The sequence below is a fragment of the Antechinus flavipes genome, chromosome 6 (genome assembly GCF_016432865.1).
Source record: "Antechinus flavipes isolate AdamAnt ecotype Samford, QLD, Australia chromosome 6, AdamAnt_v2, whole genome shotgun sequence".
NCBI lineage: Eukaryota > Metazoa > Chordata > Mammalia > Dasyuromorphia > Dasyuridae > Antechinus > Antechinus flavipes.
The window spans coordinates 31,045,864-31,066,713 of NC_067403.1; the positions used below are offsets into that span (position 1 = coordinate 31,045,864).

General features: G+C 32.7%; 1 protein-coding gene across 2 annotated transcripts in view; it reads right to left on the minus strand.

Moving 5' to 3' along the window:
• Window positions 1-675: 675 nt before the first annotated feature.
• ATP8A1 (ATPase phospholipid transporting 8A1) overlaps window positions 676-20,850 on the minus strand; it is a 256,720-nt gene continuing 236,545 nt past the window's right edge. For both annotated transcript variants that reach the window (XM_051966099.1, XM_051966098.1), the window contains exons 34-37: window positions 16,116-16,204; window positions 15,281-15,373; window positions 6,703-6,794; window positions 676-5,646 (exon numbers count right to left, since the gene is read on the minus strand). In XM_051966099.1, the coding sequence (XP_051822059.1) occupies window positions 5,549-5,646; window positions 6,703-6,794; window positions 15,281-15,373; window positions 16,116-16,204 (372 nt within the window). In that variant the 3' untranslated portion in view covers window positions 676-5,548. The remainder of the gene's footprint in view (window positions 5,647-6,702; window positions 6,795-15,280; window positions 15,374-16,115; window positions 16,205-20,850) is intronic.

A 20,850-nucleotide genomic window follows, 5' to 3' on the forward strand; every position in this document is an offset into this window, starting at 1 on the left:
GGCTCTTTTCTATGATTCATCCTCCTTTTTTTCAAACCCAGAAACTTTTACCAGATATATGATCCCTGCCCCCAATTAATTTCTAGTTTTACTCGGATCCAATTTTTACCCTTCTGTCCAAATTTGCTTTAGTTTTAATACTTGTCACTATTTGTTTTCCTATCCGTCTCTCACAGAGGCAGATACACACACATACACAAACTCAGAGAAATGGAGATTAGGTAAATAAAACGAGTGCTTCAAAAAAAAATTTACTTAACATGAATGGACTTGTCTTTTACAGAGCTCTGTTATAGCTAATAGGGATGCTTAGAATAAAATTGGTTTTGGTGAAAATAAAGCCGAAGAATATGGAGTAGCATTGAATATTAATCAACAATAATAAAAACAATTTTCTCTTTCTCTTATTTCCATGCAAGTAAACACCTCATACCAAAGCAGGAAAAAGAGCATCCTCAATTGTCATTATGTTTCATTTCCTCAGTTTAAAAGGAGGGGATCTTTTGTGATTTCCCCAAAACAACTTTTTACAAAACAAAACAATTTCCGATGTTTTAGCTTTTTTTTTTTTTTTTTTTTTTGATGTTTTAGCTTTCATACATCATTTGGGTTTAAAGAAACTCACTTAAACAATTATTTTGAAAAATTTCTGATCAGTATTGAAAACATGAAGACTTTTTTTATGTAATGGCATATTTTATTTCATTTTAATAACAATTAAAAGACGATGCATTTAAAATTTGCAGTCAAAACATGCACATTCACAAAATGCCAGTGACATGTAACACTGCACAGAACTGAACATTACTAAATTTTAATAACTATTTATAAAACACAGTGCATTTAATGTCAAGTTAAAACAAACCTGAGAAAACTACCATAAACACAGAGTCAAAACAATTCTCCACTCATGCAACTGTGAAGGTTCCACAACAGCTTCTGTACTAACAGTGAGGTGCAATCAGACAATCCCACAATCCCTTTAATGCAAACTATAGCTTTGCCTGGTTGCTGCTTTCAATGCAGCATGTTCACTTAATATACATTGAAATACTTAAGTCAAAAATGAAGCTCCAGATAGGAAAAAAAAAAAAAAAACCTCACTGCTCACTGTATTTATGGCTTCTATTCTAGAACAACGACACACATGTAATCTTTTTATATATTCTGGTCACATTTTACAACAAGAGATTCACTTAAAGAAAGTCAGAATTAGGAATAAGCAGGTATGAGAATCCCATCTTCAGAATGCTACCATATTTCCTCCTTAAGAGGTTTATTTGCCAAAAAACTTCAAAACGCAAAATTCTGTCAATCAATTCAAAGAAATGATTTAGTCACTTCTCCTGAAATTTGTTTGAAAAGAATAAACTCATTTTAAAAGGCTGAACTGAGGACCAACGCATTTACCTACTGATGAACATTAATTCTTGGATATACTATGATATGACTTTGGAAAGCAGAAGGAAATATCAAGATTTATAGGAAAAGCCATGCATTTGCTCAGACCACGTTAGAATATTAATTCATGCAGACAAACCATAAACTCATCAGAAGCATAGCTGTGAATCGAGATTTTAAAAGGGAAAAATCATTTCCTTTCCTTTAAAATTTAACATACTTTCCAATTTTATAGCTGTCCAAGGTTAATTAAAACCCAACAAAGTAGAAGTTTCATAAAGGACATTTAGTTATTTAAATGAGAAAAATTCTCAATATGGTAACTTTCATACATATAGTAGAAATTTTCATTATCATTATCATCTCATTTATTAGGCCCCTAATCATGGGTGGTGTTATATACTTTACAAAGAAAACCAAACAAAAATATGTGTTGGTGTGTGTGGGTATTTGTATTTAACAGTTATATGGAGGAACAATTTTTTAGATCATTCCTAAGTCTATTACTTTATTGGCAGAACGACTTCTTAAATGAGCAAAAAAGCAATTTCACATATATGCAAAAATCACCAAGAATTACTTAGCTAGTAATAATTATGACATGATTACAAGCATGTCATAACTGGTTGTAAGAAATCCAATGTTATAGAGGCATTGTTTATGAAAGGGGATTTTAAATGCAAAGCTGTTATTAAGCACTGCACATTATGCAGAATTTTACAAATTACGGAGTGCATTCCATACTGAATTTGGAAAATACTGGGTTCAGAAATTATAATTTAATGTTTCACAATAAAATTTAATACTCAATAACTGACCACTCATTGTTCTCACTTGAAATTAGCAGACCCCAGAGTGCATCTGACCTGATTAGCAACAGGCAAAGATGGCCTAAAGTTTTTTTTTTTTTTTTCTTCACTAAAATATCTGGACCATTTCACTTTTTTTTTCTTTTTTTACACTAACTTCCTGAGAAATACCATTGGGCCGTTAATATTTTTCAGAAAATAGCAACTTCTTGGTGCAAATATACAATCAAAACCCTGATACAGCTAGATAGGTTGAGATTTGCATGTGAAAAATTTATAAGCAGTAGTTCTTGTGAAGCAACAAGTTTCCTTAGTGCCTAAGAATAAAAACCAACTTGGGATGTCTGATTTCCAAAACAGACTTCTAACTCAGAATAGGCTATGAAGAGAAGATAGAATTAGTGTACCTCAGCTCTACTAATCCTGTGAAAACTTTTTTTTTCTTATGAAGAAGGTAACAAGGAATCTTAGAGTAGCTGTGATTTGCTTTAACAATGTAAAGATCCTATGATTAAATATATATTTTAAGTTTTCCTAAGGTTTGATATCATGAAAACAAAGACATGACTTTTTTCTTTTTGGTTAAAATGTTCTTTATGAGATAGAAATGTGGATATTATTGAGAATGAAAATTTATAGAATGCTTTCAAGTTTATAAAATATTCTCATTTCATAAGATCCCATTAACCTATGAAAAAGGAACTACAAGGATTATAGTCTTCATTCTCCAGATGAGACAAATGAGGTTCAGAGGGGTAAATTACCTTGGCCATACGAAGTGTCAGTGGCAGAATTAGAATAGTTGCCTTCACTTAAAATCTAGCACCCTGACTTCTATGCCAGACTGTAACTCAAGTGCTGGGAGAAATTGAGTCATGATAAATTAATTAATTTTGTGAATTTAAAGAGAATCATTTAAATAGGATATCTCATTAATATTAATAAATTTCACCAAAGTAAACCATGGATCAATAATATAAGTATTACCTTCAAGCCAGGAAATTCAATTCTATCTCATTGATATCTTTTGGAAGTTAAGGTCTTGTGAAGAGTAAGATTGATAAGAGGCAGGAAATAGAAGTAGAAGATGATTTTTTGGAAAGATCGCTTTTTTTTGGTATATGGGATATATGTACTTCTTTTTGAATATTCATGATTCTTTCTCAAAAATCTTCACTTGGATAGTATATAAAAATATATGAACTAGGGAAGGGATGACTAAAGACATTTAAAAGAAGGGATAAATATTTGGACATTATATATTTTAAACTTTAGAAATGACATAATTCAGAAAATAGCTCTATTATTCAATACTCAACTCTTCAATAATCTTTCTAGATCATGATTCCTTAAAACTGGATTTCTGAATATGCGCTGGAAGTGCCTTAAACTAAAGTTAAGTTGAAGATGTGACATGTTTCTATAGGTAAAGGAGAAAGGAAGGGGAATTTACTTGACAAAAAAGTAGAGGATAGCTCGGGATACAGTGAGTGAAATGATTCTTTTGTCATAGAACCAGAGAAGTTCAAAACTGAAAGGGACTTTAGATGCTCTTAAGATATGACCCAATTATTTTAAATCTGAATTTAGAATGATGACTGTGAAATTGTTAAACTCAAGGGTTGATTTAGTAAACTCTCCTTTCTTAAAAAGAGGCTTACAGAATGAGTAATATGGAAATGTTTTACATACAAAATTTTTAAAAAGGAAAAAACAAAACAAAAAAAGAAGCAAGTTTCATGTCTTAGGCATCTCTTGTCCACTGAAAGGCAAATCTGCTACTCACTAAAAGGCAACATGTGTTTCAATCTACTATAAGTATCTGGAAATTGGAGTTCTCTTTATCTAAAATAAAAGCAATATGTTTAAAATGGGAATACAAATTTGCTTATGCTTCTTCAAGCATATTTTGTCACTTGCTTTTCGTAGCAAAATAGGCATTTTTAATAGTTCAGAAGTGTCAAATGAACTAAACATTCATTTAACAAGCATATCGATACAACCATCTATATCGAGGAGTGCTCCTCATTTCTCAACTATGGCCTTGGGTAAAATGAGCATTTTTTTTTGCATCTTAAAAATGTATTTTTTCCATTAACATATGATTCATTTTAGTTAAATGAAATGTGGTAGCTACTTCTGACAACCGAACAGCAAACTAATTACTCCTTCTTAAATATAAATTACACATGGCTTGTCTATATAAGACAGCGGTAACCTCAAGGGGGAATTGGAAAGTAAATCAAAGGACGTTATAAAAGCAAATGCATTTATCTGATGTGGTATTCCAAATATTTGAACAGAAACTTTGGAAATCTTATATAAATATGTAAATGTGTTTTTCTCAAGTGGAAAAAAAAAAAAAGCTCCTCCTAGGACTTTACAATACCACGTCAGGCCACAAAATTTAGAGCAGAGAAACATCATAGAAAAAGATGGAAATCCACTAGAGCTGGCTAATAGATAGAAACACAACATTAAAAAATTACCATCACAACTAAGAGAGTTGCCACGTGAAAATGTACCTCTCTGACACTGACAGATAAACGAGACAAGGAAGAAAGAAGCATTCGTAAGGCTGAAGGTGCAAAACGTTACAGATTTTAGTAGCAAATGCCATAGACGAAACCTGAATTTGACTCATTTTTGCAAACTGATCATCTTACGGATAAAAAGTCAAGCATGCAGTTCTGACAAAATGACAAGAAGGAAATTTTCCTTTGACATTTCTGTGCAAATGGCTACTGAAAGAGAAATACATTTATTGAACTTCTTTGGCAAACATTTATTAGGACGGTTTTGACACTCACAACCATCATTGCCTTGCTTAGAAATTTTACTCGGAAAGATGAGTCCGCCCCTTAAAAATGCTGGTTATCAGCTCATTTCGAATCTGAGTCTTGTTACCAACAGTCCAGTCCCTTTTTGACATAATGCCATTTCACATTTTTTTCATAAACAGCAGAGATCTGTCATCGTTCAGTTATATTCAGCAATCTCAGCACTAGCTTTATCCCTAGCTATGGAGTAAGAACAACACTGAAAAAAACCTCATTTTAAGTGAGCAATCTGGCAGGAGACAAGGTCATTTTCAACTTCTGTTTACAAAGATAGAAGCAAATACTTGTTTAGAAAACTTTGAAAGAGATGTAGTTCCAGTAGAGTTGCACAGTGCTTCTGTCTACAGAAGAGATGGATCTGAACTTCACGCAATGACATCAGCACGGATCTTTTTTGTAACTTCCTGGACTGGAATGATTTAGCAGATTCCAGTAAAGCCCTAGTAGGTTGTCTCAGGAAAGTAAGTATTCGAGCCCACTTCTTCAGTCAAGTCCCTTTCACCATTCATCCAGTCTTTGTTTTGTAGTATCATAAGCTCGAATGACTTCCGACTGTGAAACTATTCCATTTTCATCTTGAGAGAAAGCGTAGCCATCTACAAAAGAAAGGAGAAATTATTTATTCTGATTAAGCATCTGGAACTTGACTAGGGCGAATCCCTGTCACTTGACGGTTTGAACATCCATGGGTTATACAGCATAGATGATACTTTGCATTTATCATGTTTCTTGGCGCTATGGACAAATAGGTCCTCCTCCCTTGGGTTACCTCCAATGCTTCTCTCTCCATGGTTCTGCCACTGAAAATGGGCTCTTTGGTCAATATGATTAGGGAAGTCCAAGAGCAGGATTAATATAAAGAGCAGTGTCTCTAAATTTTCTTATTCTCAGAGCTCTCTAGAATACATTCTCTATTTTTGTCAAAAGTTTCCTATATTTTAAATGTAATTTAAAAAGTTATAGTAAATATAAATAAAAAATAAACCAGATATGCAAATAATAACCTTAGTCTCTCCCCCCCAAAAAAAACAAAAACAAAAACCCCAACCTTTTAAACATTAACGATATGAAGGAGAATTTACTTTAGGCTTGATGATACAGTTAAGGTTTTCAATAATAATGCTTATTTTTTAGATGCTTATAATATTAACAGGTTGAAGTACCAAACCAATTTTGTAAGAGTTTGCATAGTTATGGATATTTGTAGTGAAAAAGAAAAGTAGATTATATTTTAAAGAAAGAATTTGACTCTTTATGCAAAATAGATCAAGAAAAAATGATCTATCATAAAAATTAATAAAATCTAATAAAGTATTCATTCTCCAAAATACTTTATGATATTCATCACATTCTACCACTGGAACCTTTTTGAAATGTGGCAAAGGACCAGGAAATATAACATTTTATTGTTTGTTTTGTTGATGTCTTATTTTTTATATCTATATTATACAGATAAATTTAGACTGTTGGACTACAGGAATTTGCTTCTGATATGTTAATTATATGTTTTACTTTTCAGTGACATACATGCTATTTTCTATCATGCAATGATTTTTATTTTGCCCAACACCATAAAAACCTTATTTCAACAATATTTATTCCTATAATAGAATCGTGCTAAGGTATACTTTTTTAAAAGGATAAACACTTACGGAGTAGATTTTGTTGCAAAGATTCAGAACGGTACAAGTTCACATGATTTTTCTTAAAGACATTCTTCAAAAGTTGTGCTCTTTCTGTTAGGCTACCAAGAAAAGTGCAAACATATGAAGCACACAATTATATAATAATGAAATATGCACATGATATATGAGCTTAACCTAGGGGCTAGCAGAATAAGTATACAAAATATAAACAAAGTATCTCTTTAAGAAATTTATAATCTGCTGATTTTGCAATTAAAAAAAAGATAATTCATGTAATTCCACTTTATATTATATACTCCATCTTAAGCTGTAACCATATTTGAAGAAGAGTACTTCCAATAAACTTTTCTTTTTAACTTCCTGTATTTACTTAAGTTAGGTGAATGGGGACAAAAGAGGGAGACTAAAAAATGAAAAGATTTTCAGTGTTTCTGGTTCTGGAGATTAAAAAACAAGATAATTTTCAGTGTTTCTGGTTCAAGATATCTTGCCTGCAAAGAATTCTTAAATTAACTTGTACTATTTCAGGTACAAAAAGTCCCTTGCAAAGCCTGAGCTTACTAAGAGATAGTAAAATGGTAACCAAATGTTTGATCCTCGTATGGCATTTATTCATTCTATATTCTAATACCACAAAACCATAAAGTATTTTCTACTGTGGATATTATCTTCTTAAGAGAGGAAAAAGGGTGAAATTGTTCTATGTGAGTATTAAGCTATATCAGGTTTACTGGAATACTGTCAAATCACAACCTTAAGATTTGGGAAGGATTTTGGAGGTCAGTTAGTTTAATGAATTCATTTTATAAATTAAAAAAAAAATAAAGGTACCTGCATATTACCTAAAGATGAAGAATTCAGACACTGTTAATTGATTCAAAATGGATTCTACAATAAAGAATCTTCCAAATATATCATGTTGGCTAGGGGCAAAAAACCCTTATTATAAACATTTTTTTTCATGTCACCATTTAGGGTACAAAATTATGTTTTGAGAAATAAAAAATCCCCCAAGGATATTATATTTATGTAAGAAAGGGAAATTAATACTATGTAAATATTGCATATAGCTCTCTAGTCAGAATAATTCAAACACTACTGAGATACAGTAACAGAAAATGTGTTTATCATTTTATTTTTCCAACTATTTTTTAGAAATAATTATACAATATAACACAGCAAAGGGCAATATTTGTTTTTCAATAAATGTTCATAGTAGTCTTTCTGACAAAAGTAAATCTGTTTAATTAATCATGTAATTATTAAAAGCATGCCTCAAGGAATAATATTTTTTGAATTGAAAAGCACATTATTTTGATGACTAAGACCATCAACATGCCCTGTCTTTAAAATGGAACCAACCCTACCATATTTGAAAATGAAAATTGGCTCTCACTGGTAGATATGAAAAATAAGTGTCAGAATGAAAAAACAAAAAAAAAAGGGAGGGGGGGAAATGAGGGAATTAAAAGTTTTTTTTTCAAGAAATTCCAAATTCTTATACAGTTTCCATTCTTTGTTAGAACTGACTTAAAATTATAGTGGTAGCATTTTACCAGATAAAACAATTATTTGCTATTTCAGAAGCTTTATTTAAAAGTTACTTCTTTTTTCTGATCTCAATTGATTCTAACCCTTCTCCTTAAACTAACCATGGTTCTTTGTGTTTTAATTCAAATGCATTTTTATGGAGTAATAATTTCATGTTTATTTTCTGTTTGACTTATTTTCCTGTTAGATTCCAAGTTCTTCAAGAAAAGGATGTATCATGTCTATTCAGGGATTCGAATAGCACATTATAGATGTTTATTCCTGTAGATGCTTAGGTAGATCTATGATTTCAGTGATATGGGTAGCTCCTCTACCAGTAGAGATCCCTGTTTTTTTTGTTGTTGTTGTTTTGTTTTGTTTTTATTTGTTTTTTTTTTTTTTGAAGCCTTCTCTCCTGTGTAGTTGTGGTCCACATTTCTTTGTGAAAACTCTATAGCAAAGAAAATTATTTATGCATGCATCCAGAATATCCTTGATGAAAACATTAGAAGGGAATAGGCAAGCTTACATTTTTCTAATTCAGATTCTCATCTTCATAGTCACTTAACAGAATGAGAGGTTAAGAGAATATTATACTTATATTTATTTTTATATATGTATAAAAAATATAAATTATATTTATAGAGGTTTATCTTTCGATATTTAGTGTGAGTAATTTAACTAAATAGTCAATGGATCTCATTGTTCCTTAAGTGCACAATTTCTCCAACTTCATTATTTATCTCTCCAAGGAAAATGCTTAAGCAACTTTCCATCTAACTGCAACATCTTTAGGTTTTCTGATTTTGTTTACCATGAATTTACAGAGAATTTCAATATAGATATGGTTCAGTTCTTTCAGCAATGTGTTTTTCACAAGATTTTGCAGAACAATGGCAAATTAAAAAGATAAATGACTAACTGTAGAAGTGTAAAGAAATACAGAATTAAAAGCCATTTTGCATTCTTATCTATTTGTTGAATAGATACAAACACAAAATATTTATTACCAGGTGGCCAGTCCTGTGGTGATGAATCTCACCAAACTTAACTCTGCTAACTGTTACACAGTGGATATAGTCTTTTGTTGTCGCCATACTTGAAGCCTTTCCAACTAAGTAGAACCTCTCAATGACTCTTATCATCATTAAGACCCAATGCTACTACTACACCACAATGAAGTTCTAGATCAGTGGTCCTCAAAGTATAGTCCAAAGAATTCTTGGGGTCTCTGAAAACCTTTCATAGGGTCAACAAGTTCAAAATCATTTTTTATTTCTAATATAGTAAATAGCTATAAATATAACCCATGTGAACAAAAACTCTTTGAACAGATCCTCGATAGTTTTTTTTAACAACATGAAGATACTGAAAACAAAAGTTTGAGAACCGCTGTGAATCTAGAGGCTTCAATTATAATAAACTGATGTTATATTTTGCCTCTATTCTTTTAGAAATCTAAGTAAATTATATTTATATCATGAATATTGAAACTTGAAGCTACTGGAGAATGCAAATTTTATAATTAGGTGTATTATCAATTGCAACCAGTAAAAAGAAAATGTCCATAGGACGATATAAAAGTCTTGGAGATTAGTTATCTCTTAATCATATTGGAGAAGAAAATGACAAACCACTTTAGTATCCTTGCCAAGAAAATCTCAACTGGAGCCATGAAGACTCAAACATTTTTGAAAAATAATAACAAAACAGCAAAATAATGGTTTGGTCATATATACTTATTGTGTATCTAATTTATACTTTAATATATTTAACGTCTACTGATCATCCTGCCATCTAGGGGAGGGTGTAGGGGGAAGGAAGGGAAAAATTGGAACAAAAGGTTTGGCAATTGTCAATGCTGTAAAATTATCCATGCTATAACTTGTAAATAAAAAGCTATTTAAAAAAAGAAGAAGAAAAATAATAACAAAAACATTTCAAAAGTGCTGTTAAAGTTTTTCATAGTTTGAATGAATAAAAAATTTCACCTTCTCATTGGGAATAGTTACCTCACTGTAAGAAGCAGACCATGCAGAACCATATTAATTTTGCAAAGAATTGTAAAATTTGTGTTTTTCAATGGAATAAACAGATACGGGGAAGAGGAAGGTGCCATTTTTACCTAGTCACTTTTCTGACTACAACTACTCTTTAAATGATATAACATTACAGACTTGAGGACCCTGTGGGATCCTAAAATATGTAACTGCTTTGAGGAAATAGGCAGCTTTAGCAGCAGGTGGTCTAATTTTATTAGCAGAACCACTGGCAATGGGGGTGGTGGGAAGCCTCCGGTGTTTTATGCCGAAATGACTAGACAATAATAAGGCAGGGAACTTTCAAATATATCACGCTACAACTTCCTTATCAAAAACACTTCTGGCAGGTTTCATTGCATTTTCCCTAAGTATATAATGTCCTAATGTGAAAACATAAATGTGTTTAGAAGGTATATGCGAAAATTAACTTCCATATTATAGATTTCTAAATAGGAGAACAGTCATTTTTATTTGTGCAGGTTTGTAGCTTCATGGCAGAAGACGGCATCTAACCAACTGTTTATAACGAGGTAATGTTCCACATTAGCTGAGTAATGTTAAATGTTAGCCTGAAGGGCTGTGTAATGTTCAATGAAAACAAAACACCCAACCTGTTCCTTTTCCCTGGCTCTCTGCAATTTAATTTACCAGTTCAATCAGAAGAGATGCAATCACAAAATAGCAGGTGCTTTTACCCTTTAAGAGTGTGTTTTGGTTTATAAGCAACTCCTCAGGCTAATGGGGAACATAAACATATTGTTGAACATTAGCTAGAACATATGTGTGTACACATACATACACAGAAATGATACTTTGTAAAATATCAAACATCTTTTTGTTCTGTCTCGATTTAATAGTTAATTCTTTAACACAGCATATAAATATAAATGCCATGCACAGGAGGGAGCATAGTAAACATTATATGATGAGGAATGGTATTTCTCTAGTATTTCACCTATAGTGAACCTTTCAACTTAGAATTTATACGCCTTTCAACAGGGACTCTGTTATATTTAAAAAATGCTCTTCAGTGCCATGGATATTTATGGTTACCGATATTTACTGTAAAGTAATAACTTCTACTCTACTGAAAATATGTGATACATAAAAAAGGAACAAATAAAAATTCTGTGTTTTTGCTGCAAAAACCCAACATGGAAAATGAAGAAAAGTTTTCTCTACTTACATCATCATAAATCTACTTCCTATCACATTTATCCCTTTTCTCAGCATTAGACTGTGTTAAGATTTTTGTACCGTATCCTAGAGTCCTATGCACTATTGTGGTTAGATCGCATCATGCAGAATTATGAAATTCAATTAAAAATTCGGTTCCACCCTTGGAAAAAAATTCAGCTGCAACTGCCACTTAAGCAGGCGAACTATTTCTATAATCATTAAGATATAGCAATTTTAAATGAAAGTGGAGGTATAGACATATTATTTGAAAAGCAATACTTTTTTTACGTAGATAATTCAATACAATTAATTATATACCAACTCATATTTTGTTATTCAATCTATTGGCAAACGGTTTTTTTAAAAATTATATTCAGTTGGCAAGTTATTTTGTTTATCTTATTAAAACTAACCTCCAACATATAAGTTATGACCATGATTATATCTCTTTTACATCAAATTCTGGAATCGTATTATCTCTTGCTGTCCACAATTAGTTCTGTGATGATATCCATTTGGCTTAAACTAGACCCAGATGGCAGTAGAGAGTTGGTGCAGGAATAGCCAGGAGTGTGTAGGTATTAACTCTCGGTGAAATAATGCTGAGATTTAACTAGCCTTAGTCCTACAGATCTATTTTCACTTAGCTATGACTTGAAATTATATCTCTGCTAGGACTGGAACTTATGAGATAGAGAATATCCTGTTTTTGTCGACACACTTTTGATATTAAGAAAAAAAAAAACCCCATAAAATTTAAAATGGGATTTGGGGGACAGTTCCAATGTCATTATGAGGCAAAGCAAGTAGCAAATTCATTGCCTTTTCAAAATCCTATTGAAAAATTCTTTTTGTAAAAATTTCTTTGGATAATTCCATTCCAGTTTAGGTTACTTAAAGCTTTTAAACTAAACTCTGGTTGATGTCTTCAAAAAAAGAATAAAAACTGGCAAACTCAGAAATTTGATTTCCTTTTATATTTCCTTGGTTTGTTTTAATTAATGTTCTTCCTTGATTAAAGTCATTAATGTTTGAAAGTAAAAAAGAATTAGCTTAAAGTTTTGTACAGACTGAAAATTTAAAGCAGAATCTGACTGTGTGACAATGACAATTGCATTTTGAAATGTTACCACAGAAAGGCAGGGAAATTAGAGATTATCAGCTCTCATCATCTATAACACAGGAATCACCTGGATGGCACCCCTGAATTGGTAGTTATTTAGACTCTGAATACAAGGAGTGGTGGATAGCTCAGTTTTTCAAGAAACTCATTCCATTGATAGATAACTCTAACTGGGAGAGGTTGAAATGTGCCCTTATAATTTCTGCCTTCTGGTAAGAACACAAAAGATCTTTCCATTCTTTTTCATATGACAGTTTTAAAAATTCTTGAAGATATCTATCATCCTTTGTTCCTCCAGTCTTCTTCTTAAGGAAAATCTCTTAAGGTTCATTTAACAGTTGCATATCACCTAATTTCCAGGTGCTTCATCATTCTAATTTCTCAACTTCTGGATGTAAAAGTTCTACTGTGTCAATATTCCTCTTAAAATATAGTTTTTAGAAGTGACATAATATAGTAGATGTAGTCTGACCAGTGCTACTATTATATTCAATAATATGATATTCTATATCTACTAATGTAAATAAATCCATCATGTCATTATCTCCTACTTAGTTTGTAGCTGTTTAGTATTGCCAAGTTTTGTTTTGTTTTAAATACAAGCTTTTGTGAATTCAAGTTTCAAGCATGTTTATAATTACTCATTTTGAGCCTCATACTTCTTAAATGTCATCTTTCTATAAAAGCCCAACCTTCCAGCCTGTCAAGCTCCTTTTAAATCTAGATTTTAAATCTGGAAAAATAGGAAGAGTAAATGATATGAAAGATGATTAGATTTAATCATCTTTCATATATCATTTACTCTTCCTATTTTTCCATCACCTGTACAGTTGACACAGCATGCCTTTTTATCTTTATAAAAAAGACTCAAACTTATACAGTACCTAAAGTTTATTTTTACCAAGTCCTTTTCTAAGTCATTATTAAAATCACTAAAAAGGATCAGCCAAAGATTGATTCCTATGGCATGCAATTAGAGACTTCCTGCCAGGTTGACATCAATCAGTTAAACAGTATTTTTAAAATGTTACTATTCAACCAGTTTTGAGTCCCTTTAATTGTGTTTCCATCCCATCCACATATCTTGTTTAAAAGGATATTTTGGCAGATGCCTTAATGAAAACAAGATATCTATTATGGAATCCTTTAAATATGCTATCCTAGTAAATCCTTTAAAAAAGTTGTTTGGTAAAACTTATTCTTCATGAACCCATATTAATGCCAAGTGATTGATTTATTTTTCTCTCTGAGACTTCCACATACTATTTGGTTTAATGATCTGCTGTTAATATAAAGTTTATTGTAGTATGTGGAATTCTCTTTATTTGAATAGCATATCAGTAGTACATTGTAAAGAAATTTCCATTTTGGAAAATGGGACATTTGCTCAATTCCATCTTTGGTACTATTTTTATGAGCAATTATTTTTAAAAGATGATTGATATTGCCTTTGAGATCACATTACCAAGTTACCCTCTTTAATATAATAGCTAGTTCCAGTGACTTCTTCCAATTTCTTTTCATCATCTGACCCTCCCCTTCTTTAGTTCCTACTCCTTCCACCCTATCCCCCACCTTTCCTTTTTTTCTTTGTTTTCTTCAGGAAGAATAGGTTACTGTTCAGGTTTGCCACCATCACAGTGGCAGGAGAAGCTACAAATCTGGATACTCCTTTTTGTTGTGGGAAGCCTTTAGTCATTGATTTAATCAATTTTCATTTCTTTTTAATGGAAATTTGGGTCTCTTTTTTTTGGCAGATGGGCAATATGACTCCTAAGAGAGTATTGCCAAATTTCCTTTCCCTCTCCCATACCTTTACTTAGTTGACATATAAATATTCCAGTTTCTCTAAACAACTGGTATATGACAAGATTCTAAATTAAGTAGCATTCACATGTCAGTTTTAAAATGGAAAAATTTACTCAATGGAGGAGATCCATCATTATTACCAAAATCTGCCACTTAATTTATTTTTGAATAAATAATTTTATTCTCAATTCTAAGAGACAGGGTACCCACCAGCAAGGAAGTACCAAGAGATAAGTGACTTTCCCGGGACCAAAGAACTGGAGAGTGTGTGGGAAATGGGAATGTCATTTTGAAATCTATAAAGGATTAGGCTAGAGCCTGGACCCGTACTTTTATTATATGACAGGAAACTTGTTCTGCCGGTGTGGTCAGCATCTTCTAGGAAATTTCAGGGTCTTTAGGGTTATCAAGAGCTTCAAGAAATTAAGTGCCTTAAAAAATTGTCTAAAACTTATTATGCCAAACCAAACTAATTATTTAGATTAATTGTAACTTTTTTTTTTGGAGGGGGAGGGACAGGACTTGGTATTTCACTGATTCTGGGAACTTCTGAGAAAAGTCCTTCAGCACAAACACTGAAATTCTGAGTTTTAGAGAATTTCCAGGGACATTTCAAGGTCTAATGGTTTACTCAAAGTCAAGTGTTCCTGATGCTGAGTACCAATTAAAATAAATATGTAGCAGGTTTGTATTGCTGTTAAATACTTATGTTACATACCAATTTTGTTTACATACATACATACATACATATATAGATATATATCTATTGTGGTTATTTTTAAGCTTAGTGCCATGATTACATTGCATAATACTTTTCTATGATGTTAGACACCAGAGAATTACAAGTCAATGTGTAAATAAAAAGCATATTTGAAAAATCTACTTATTTATTTAATTTTACCTTTTTCCATGTACAACTGCCCCTGGATCTTGGGATTTTGCCTCTAGCTCCTGAACTTCATCTACCAGTGTTTTAAAAGTAGCCCTCTTGATTCTGTTTAATAAAAAAACAAAAACAAAAAATAAGTTTCATATGAAAATTCCCTTGCAAATGTCAAAATATAAGAATTAGTTATTCATTTTAATACCATGCTAATAATTTATAAGTACAATGATCACCTCAGAACAAACAATTACATAAACATTAATCTCAGCTGTGCCCCTTTCAAATCTTAAAATAATCACGCTAGCTGCTTACAGGAAAATAGTTTTGGCTTAACATAAAAACATTGATAAATATTAAATAAATATATGAAGTCAGTGCCGGGTGAAAATTTTATATTGTGGGAGTATTTAACATTCAAAAACATTCTTATAATGAAGAGAAATGAACAAAGATTCAGACAAACAAGAAAATTTTCCATCTACTCTTCTATATATTGTCATCAGAAACCTTATGCATTCAAAGGGAACAAAATTCTTACATCAATCTCCTTTTTATCTGGGATGGTTTAAGTAAAAACTTCCAAGTAATTCTCCTTCTCCGTGCAGTGCTCCCCACTGTTAATATGGACTTTCTGTTTTGGTTCAGTTTTTCAACTGGTGGCCTTCGATCAGCCATTCAATTGACCCTTTCTTCTTTTAATTTTCTTTTTCCTAATGTCATACTACTATTAAACCTTGTAAAGTGGCAAAAAATAAGTTCTCAAGATAACCTCCCAATTAGAGAAATATGTCAATTAAAAGAAGGGAGGCTCCTACCTATAATCATATATATCAAAGACAGATAAACTTACACTTTGTATACAATGTCAAGAAGCAAAGATGTCACAGGAATAAATAATAGTCCCATCCAGAAGACTCCAGAACTAAAGAGCATGGCTGCCTGAATAAATAAAAATGAACAAATAAACTTTAAAAATAATTCAAAAAGTTTTAAATTTTGTTGAGTTTATAATAAAAATAATTCAGGTTACCATTTTGGAATGACAGTCATTAACATAATTATGTAAAATCTTTTAATTTAAAAAAACAAATTTGTGAAAATTTTATTTTATTAAATCTTCAGAGTAGCTTTCTTTTCTACAATAGTCTGATAGTATTAAAGTTCTGTCACATGAATTTCTTTTAATAGAGTTTTCTCTCTCTGTTGATCACGAACATTAAAGGGAGAGAATAAATCTTGACATTCCTATATGCCTTTTCAATGGCTTGGAATATCATGCTCCATTCTTTTCAAGCAAAAGTCCAAATAAAACGCAGACTAGGTCTGAATAATATTTTCCTTAAACTCGAAAATGTAAAAAAATAAGTCTTCCAGACCTTCGACAGAAAATCTTGCACATTTCCAATACCTTTTAATATAATTATTGAATAAAAATAAACTCTACCAAAAATAAATAAGACTTGATTTCAAAATTTCAACCCTATAATATTTTGCTAAATTATATAATGTCTTGATTACATAATATCATAATTTCCTACAGTGCAGGGAAAATAGAGATATCACTCACAATAAGCATTGGGTCACTTTTTGACTGATTCTGGAGAGAAATCAGTTGTCTTCTATTCAAATTAATTATATAATTTGCTTCAACACACCTGTTATGGCTGAGTCAACGCCAAAGCAAATAACTTGCATGTAAAATGAGAACAAATTGTATTAAAATAAACAACCCGCCTTTGGATCACATGCCAAATATCTATATCAGAAATATCATAGTTGCAAAGAAAATGATTCTATTAATAAATCACCATTAGTTGGCTGCAACTATACTACTTTGTAATTTAATTAGGTTAAAATTAATGGTGCCATGCAATGGCACCAGAAATTTCTTAACTTATTTCTTAGACTCTACTTCTAGAAAGCAAAATTTGTAGATTTTAATGGAAACCATTTAAGAAAAACATGGTTATACTTTTTTCAAAAAAGTAACAACTTTTAGGAATGAAAAAAGAGAAAGAAACCTTTTATATTGCAGATAAGTGAGGAAAAGTTCCCAAGAATTTCGCTTTTACGGGCTGTTGCTTTACCCTCAGACACGTCATCATTTATCTTTTTACACTTGGAAAACTAATATTCAGAAACGAAAAATCACATCTCTTATGAGAGGTCTAATTGCTTTTCAGAGTTTCTACTGATAGTGATGTGTAACTGGAGCTAAGCAGCCCAGTTTGTTCTAAATTGTATTTTTCATTGCCTACGTATCAGATTCAGCACACACATAAGCAGCTCTGGGGGCACAGATTCTGTCTGCACCAAGCAGAGTAGCCCTGAAAACACTCCTTTTAAAAATCAACTCAAAACCATTACAAACTGGTCCCTAAAACAAACAAATTCTGCAAATAAAATTAAACAATAACTCGTGGGTTTCACAGAACAACACCCATATACCTCTGAAACCAAACGGGAAGAAAAATATTCACATAAAAGTCACTTTATTTTATAAGCAAAACATGATCTTGGACATGTTAGCTGACATTCTCAATTGTTAAAACCAACACTAACTGTGTAATAGGAAATGTCTATCAAGGATGGGGGGGGCGGGGTGTTTGCTGGTGCCCGTAGTGTGTTTCCTAGGAAGTTTTATAGTAAGATAATAACTGTAGAAAGGCCATTTTTTTCATATTAAAAAAAGCAAAATAATTCTAGGTATTTTAAACTAAAATTTCAGGTTTTCCTGGCTTTGGTTCTAACGTTTTTATTTTCCTGGGGAAGGCAGGGAAAGTTTATTTTCTGCCTTTGCCACCTTGTACTAAATGTCTGCTGGTGAAAGTGGTGATGTACGTTTTAGGATGTTAATTCTGACCATTGTAATGCTAACTATGAATGAAGGAACAACTGGCGCCCACTATTCACAGCCTCCCCAGCCTTTGGCTTTACAAATGAACAACAAGAATTGAGGAAAAAAAGTTTTTTTCTGCATCATATTTGAAAGCCTGTCAGATTTTTTTTTCTTTTGCAGAGTTAATCCAAACCTAAAAGATTTAAAGCTGACATTCGCATTAAAGACAGAGAGCCTCTTTGTATTTTTTGGAAAAAAATAAAATCCCACAGAGGTATTTCCTTCCTTTCTGCACAAGAAAGCTCCCCCTCACTCTGTAGAAACCATTTTTGTCTCTAACTTTTCACATCTCTCCACACACAGGCAGGTCATCTGGGAAATGGCAAAGCAATCCCTCCCAGACAATGGCAGTAACAGGAGCAGCCTGTTCTGGGGATGGACTCTGGCTCCCTCCGCTCGAAGTTTACAAATTGTTCCTAATGTGTGAGATTTGTGGTCTATGCCAAGTTTGCCCCTGCCCCCACTCGGCCTGGAGGCCTTGTGAAACCAAATGGAATCTGCCACAAAAGTGGCTCCCGGGGGACTTCAGAAAGAATCAGAAAATCAGGCTTGCAAAGCCTGGTAAACTGGAGGCCCAACGAGCCCGGCGGGGAAGACAAATAACCTCTTGTCTCCGTGGAGTGACAAGGACTCAAAATTACACAAACGGGACCTCAAAAATAAATGAACAGTCTCTCAAAACTCAAGTTACGTCAAAGAATTATTCCCTGTGAACTGGGTGAGAAAAGGCTTTCTCAATCCATGTGTTCCTGGCTTCTGTCTAGTGGCGATCTTGACCAAGGGAACCAAATCTCTAGGACTGGGGAACCAAGAGCAAATTTTTCAGAACCGTTCAAGGACACTTGGACAAGAGAAGAACAATCTCTCTTCCTCTCTTTCCCCCTCCCCACTTCTTATCTCTACTGACTACTCTAGAGCAGCCAAATCCTCTTCATTTCTTCTACAACCTCAGTTTTATTTCAAACTATCCCACAAAGGAGATAAACTAAAAAACAACAGGAAAGTGCTTTACAATCATCCCAAGAGCTCTGAGAAACACAGGTGCTATTGTTTACTCCATTTTACAGCTGAAGAAACTGAGGCAAAAAGAGCTAATGACTTCCCTATATAAGTATTAAGAGTCTGATTTAACTTAAGTCTACCAGACCCCAAGTCCCAGCTGCCTTCCAAGTCAAACATAAGCTCATTCAATTCAGATCTCTCATAAGTTTCACCATGATTTTGTTGCTTAGGAAAATAAGAAAAATGTGAAGGACAGGATACTTTTCCTAAAATTTGCCATTTATTTTTGACACACAGTCATGAAATTTAAAAGAAAATAGTAACAGTCATCAAGTTATCCAATGTTAGTCACCTACTATAATAAACTAAAACGAGGTGACATTCAAGAAAGAAAGAAGGATTAATGAACTCCTACCTGCCTTTGATGAGTTTATACTACCAGGTTTTGATGAATTTAATTCCCTGGCTACTGAAAAAATGGGCAGAATTGATTGTTGGTTCCCTGTTAGTGATACTTGAAAGATCAGAGTAACAGTAGAATTAAATGGAGGACAAACATTGACTTGACATTAATTAGACTAGCTATTGACTTAAAATCCTAGCAAAAGTGGGGACTATTTATTAGAGGATAAAGGATTTATTAAAGAAACATCTAGAATGGGAAACAGTGAGTATAAAGTGCCTGGTATTGTTACCCGGCACATGGGAAGCAATATATAAATGTTGGTTGTTAACATTGTCATTATCCTCATTCTCATCAAAAAACCCAGCATGGCTTCTTCAGTGCTGGAATCAGAAATACTTGAGTTCTAATCCGGCCACAGTCCCTTAAAAGCTGTGATACCCTCAGCAAGTCACTTTAACTGTATTACCTCAGTTTCCTCCTTTGTAAAATGATCTGAAGAAGGAAATGGCAAATCATTCCAGTCTCTTTGCCTAGAAAATCCCAAACAGGGTCATGAAGAAAAATGACTAAACAACAACAAAATGGCTTTATCAAGAATGGATCCTGACAAAGAATTCTAATTGCCTGTCTCCCTCCCTCCCTGTCTGTCTGTCCTTCTGTCTGTCTCTCTCTCCCTCCCTCTCTGTGTCTGTCTTTGTCTTCCCTTCCTCTCTCTGTCTTTGTCTCTGTCTCTCTCTGTATAGGGTTATTAGAGCAGGGCAATGTTCTAGCTAGATTTTATCTACACTGTAGAAAAGATTTGGGTCTTCTCGCTTGTTTTTCTTGTGGAAATGATGATAATAAATGAGCTAGAATTACTGATATAATGGGTGGACTGGAACTTGTTGCATAGGGTATTTCAAAGAATTCTGAAAAAGCACTGGTCAGATCCCATAAACTTAAGCTTGCACATTTATCATAGTTGCAGATGATACAAACCTGAGGGAGAGAACAAACATAGTAGATAACTGTTTAACAATCCAAGATTTTGACATGGTAGAATGTTGAGGTGAATATGATCAATTGACATTTAATAGTAATAAATATGAGTTCATACATCTAGGCATCTGAAATTATGCCATGGGAAAATCAGTGAAAAGAAGAGGGTCTGCAGAAGAGAAGAGCTAAGGACAATATCATGGAGGTTTCCAGGTAGTTGAAGGGCTTTTGTGTGGAAGAAGGAATAAATCTGTTTTGTTTGGTCTCAGAGAGCAGAACCAGGAAAAATGACTGAAATTT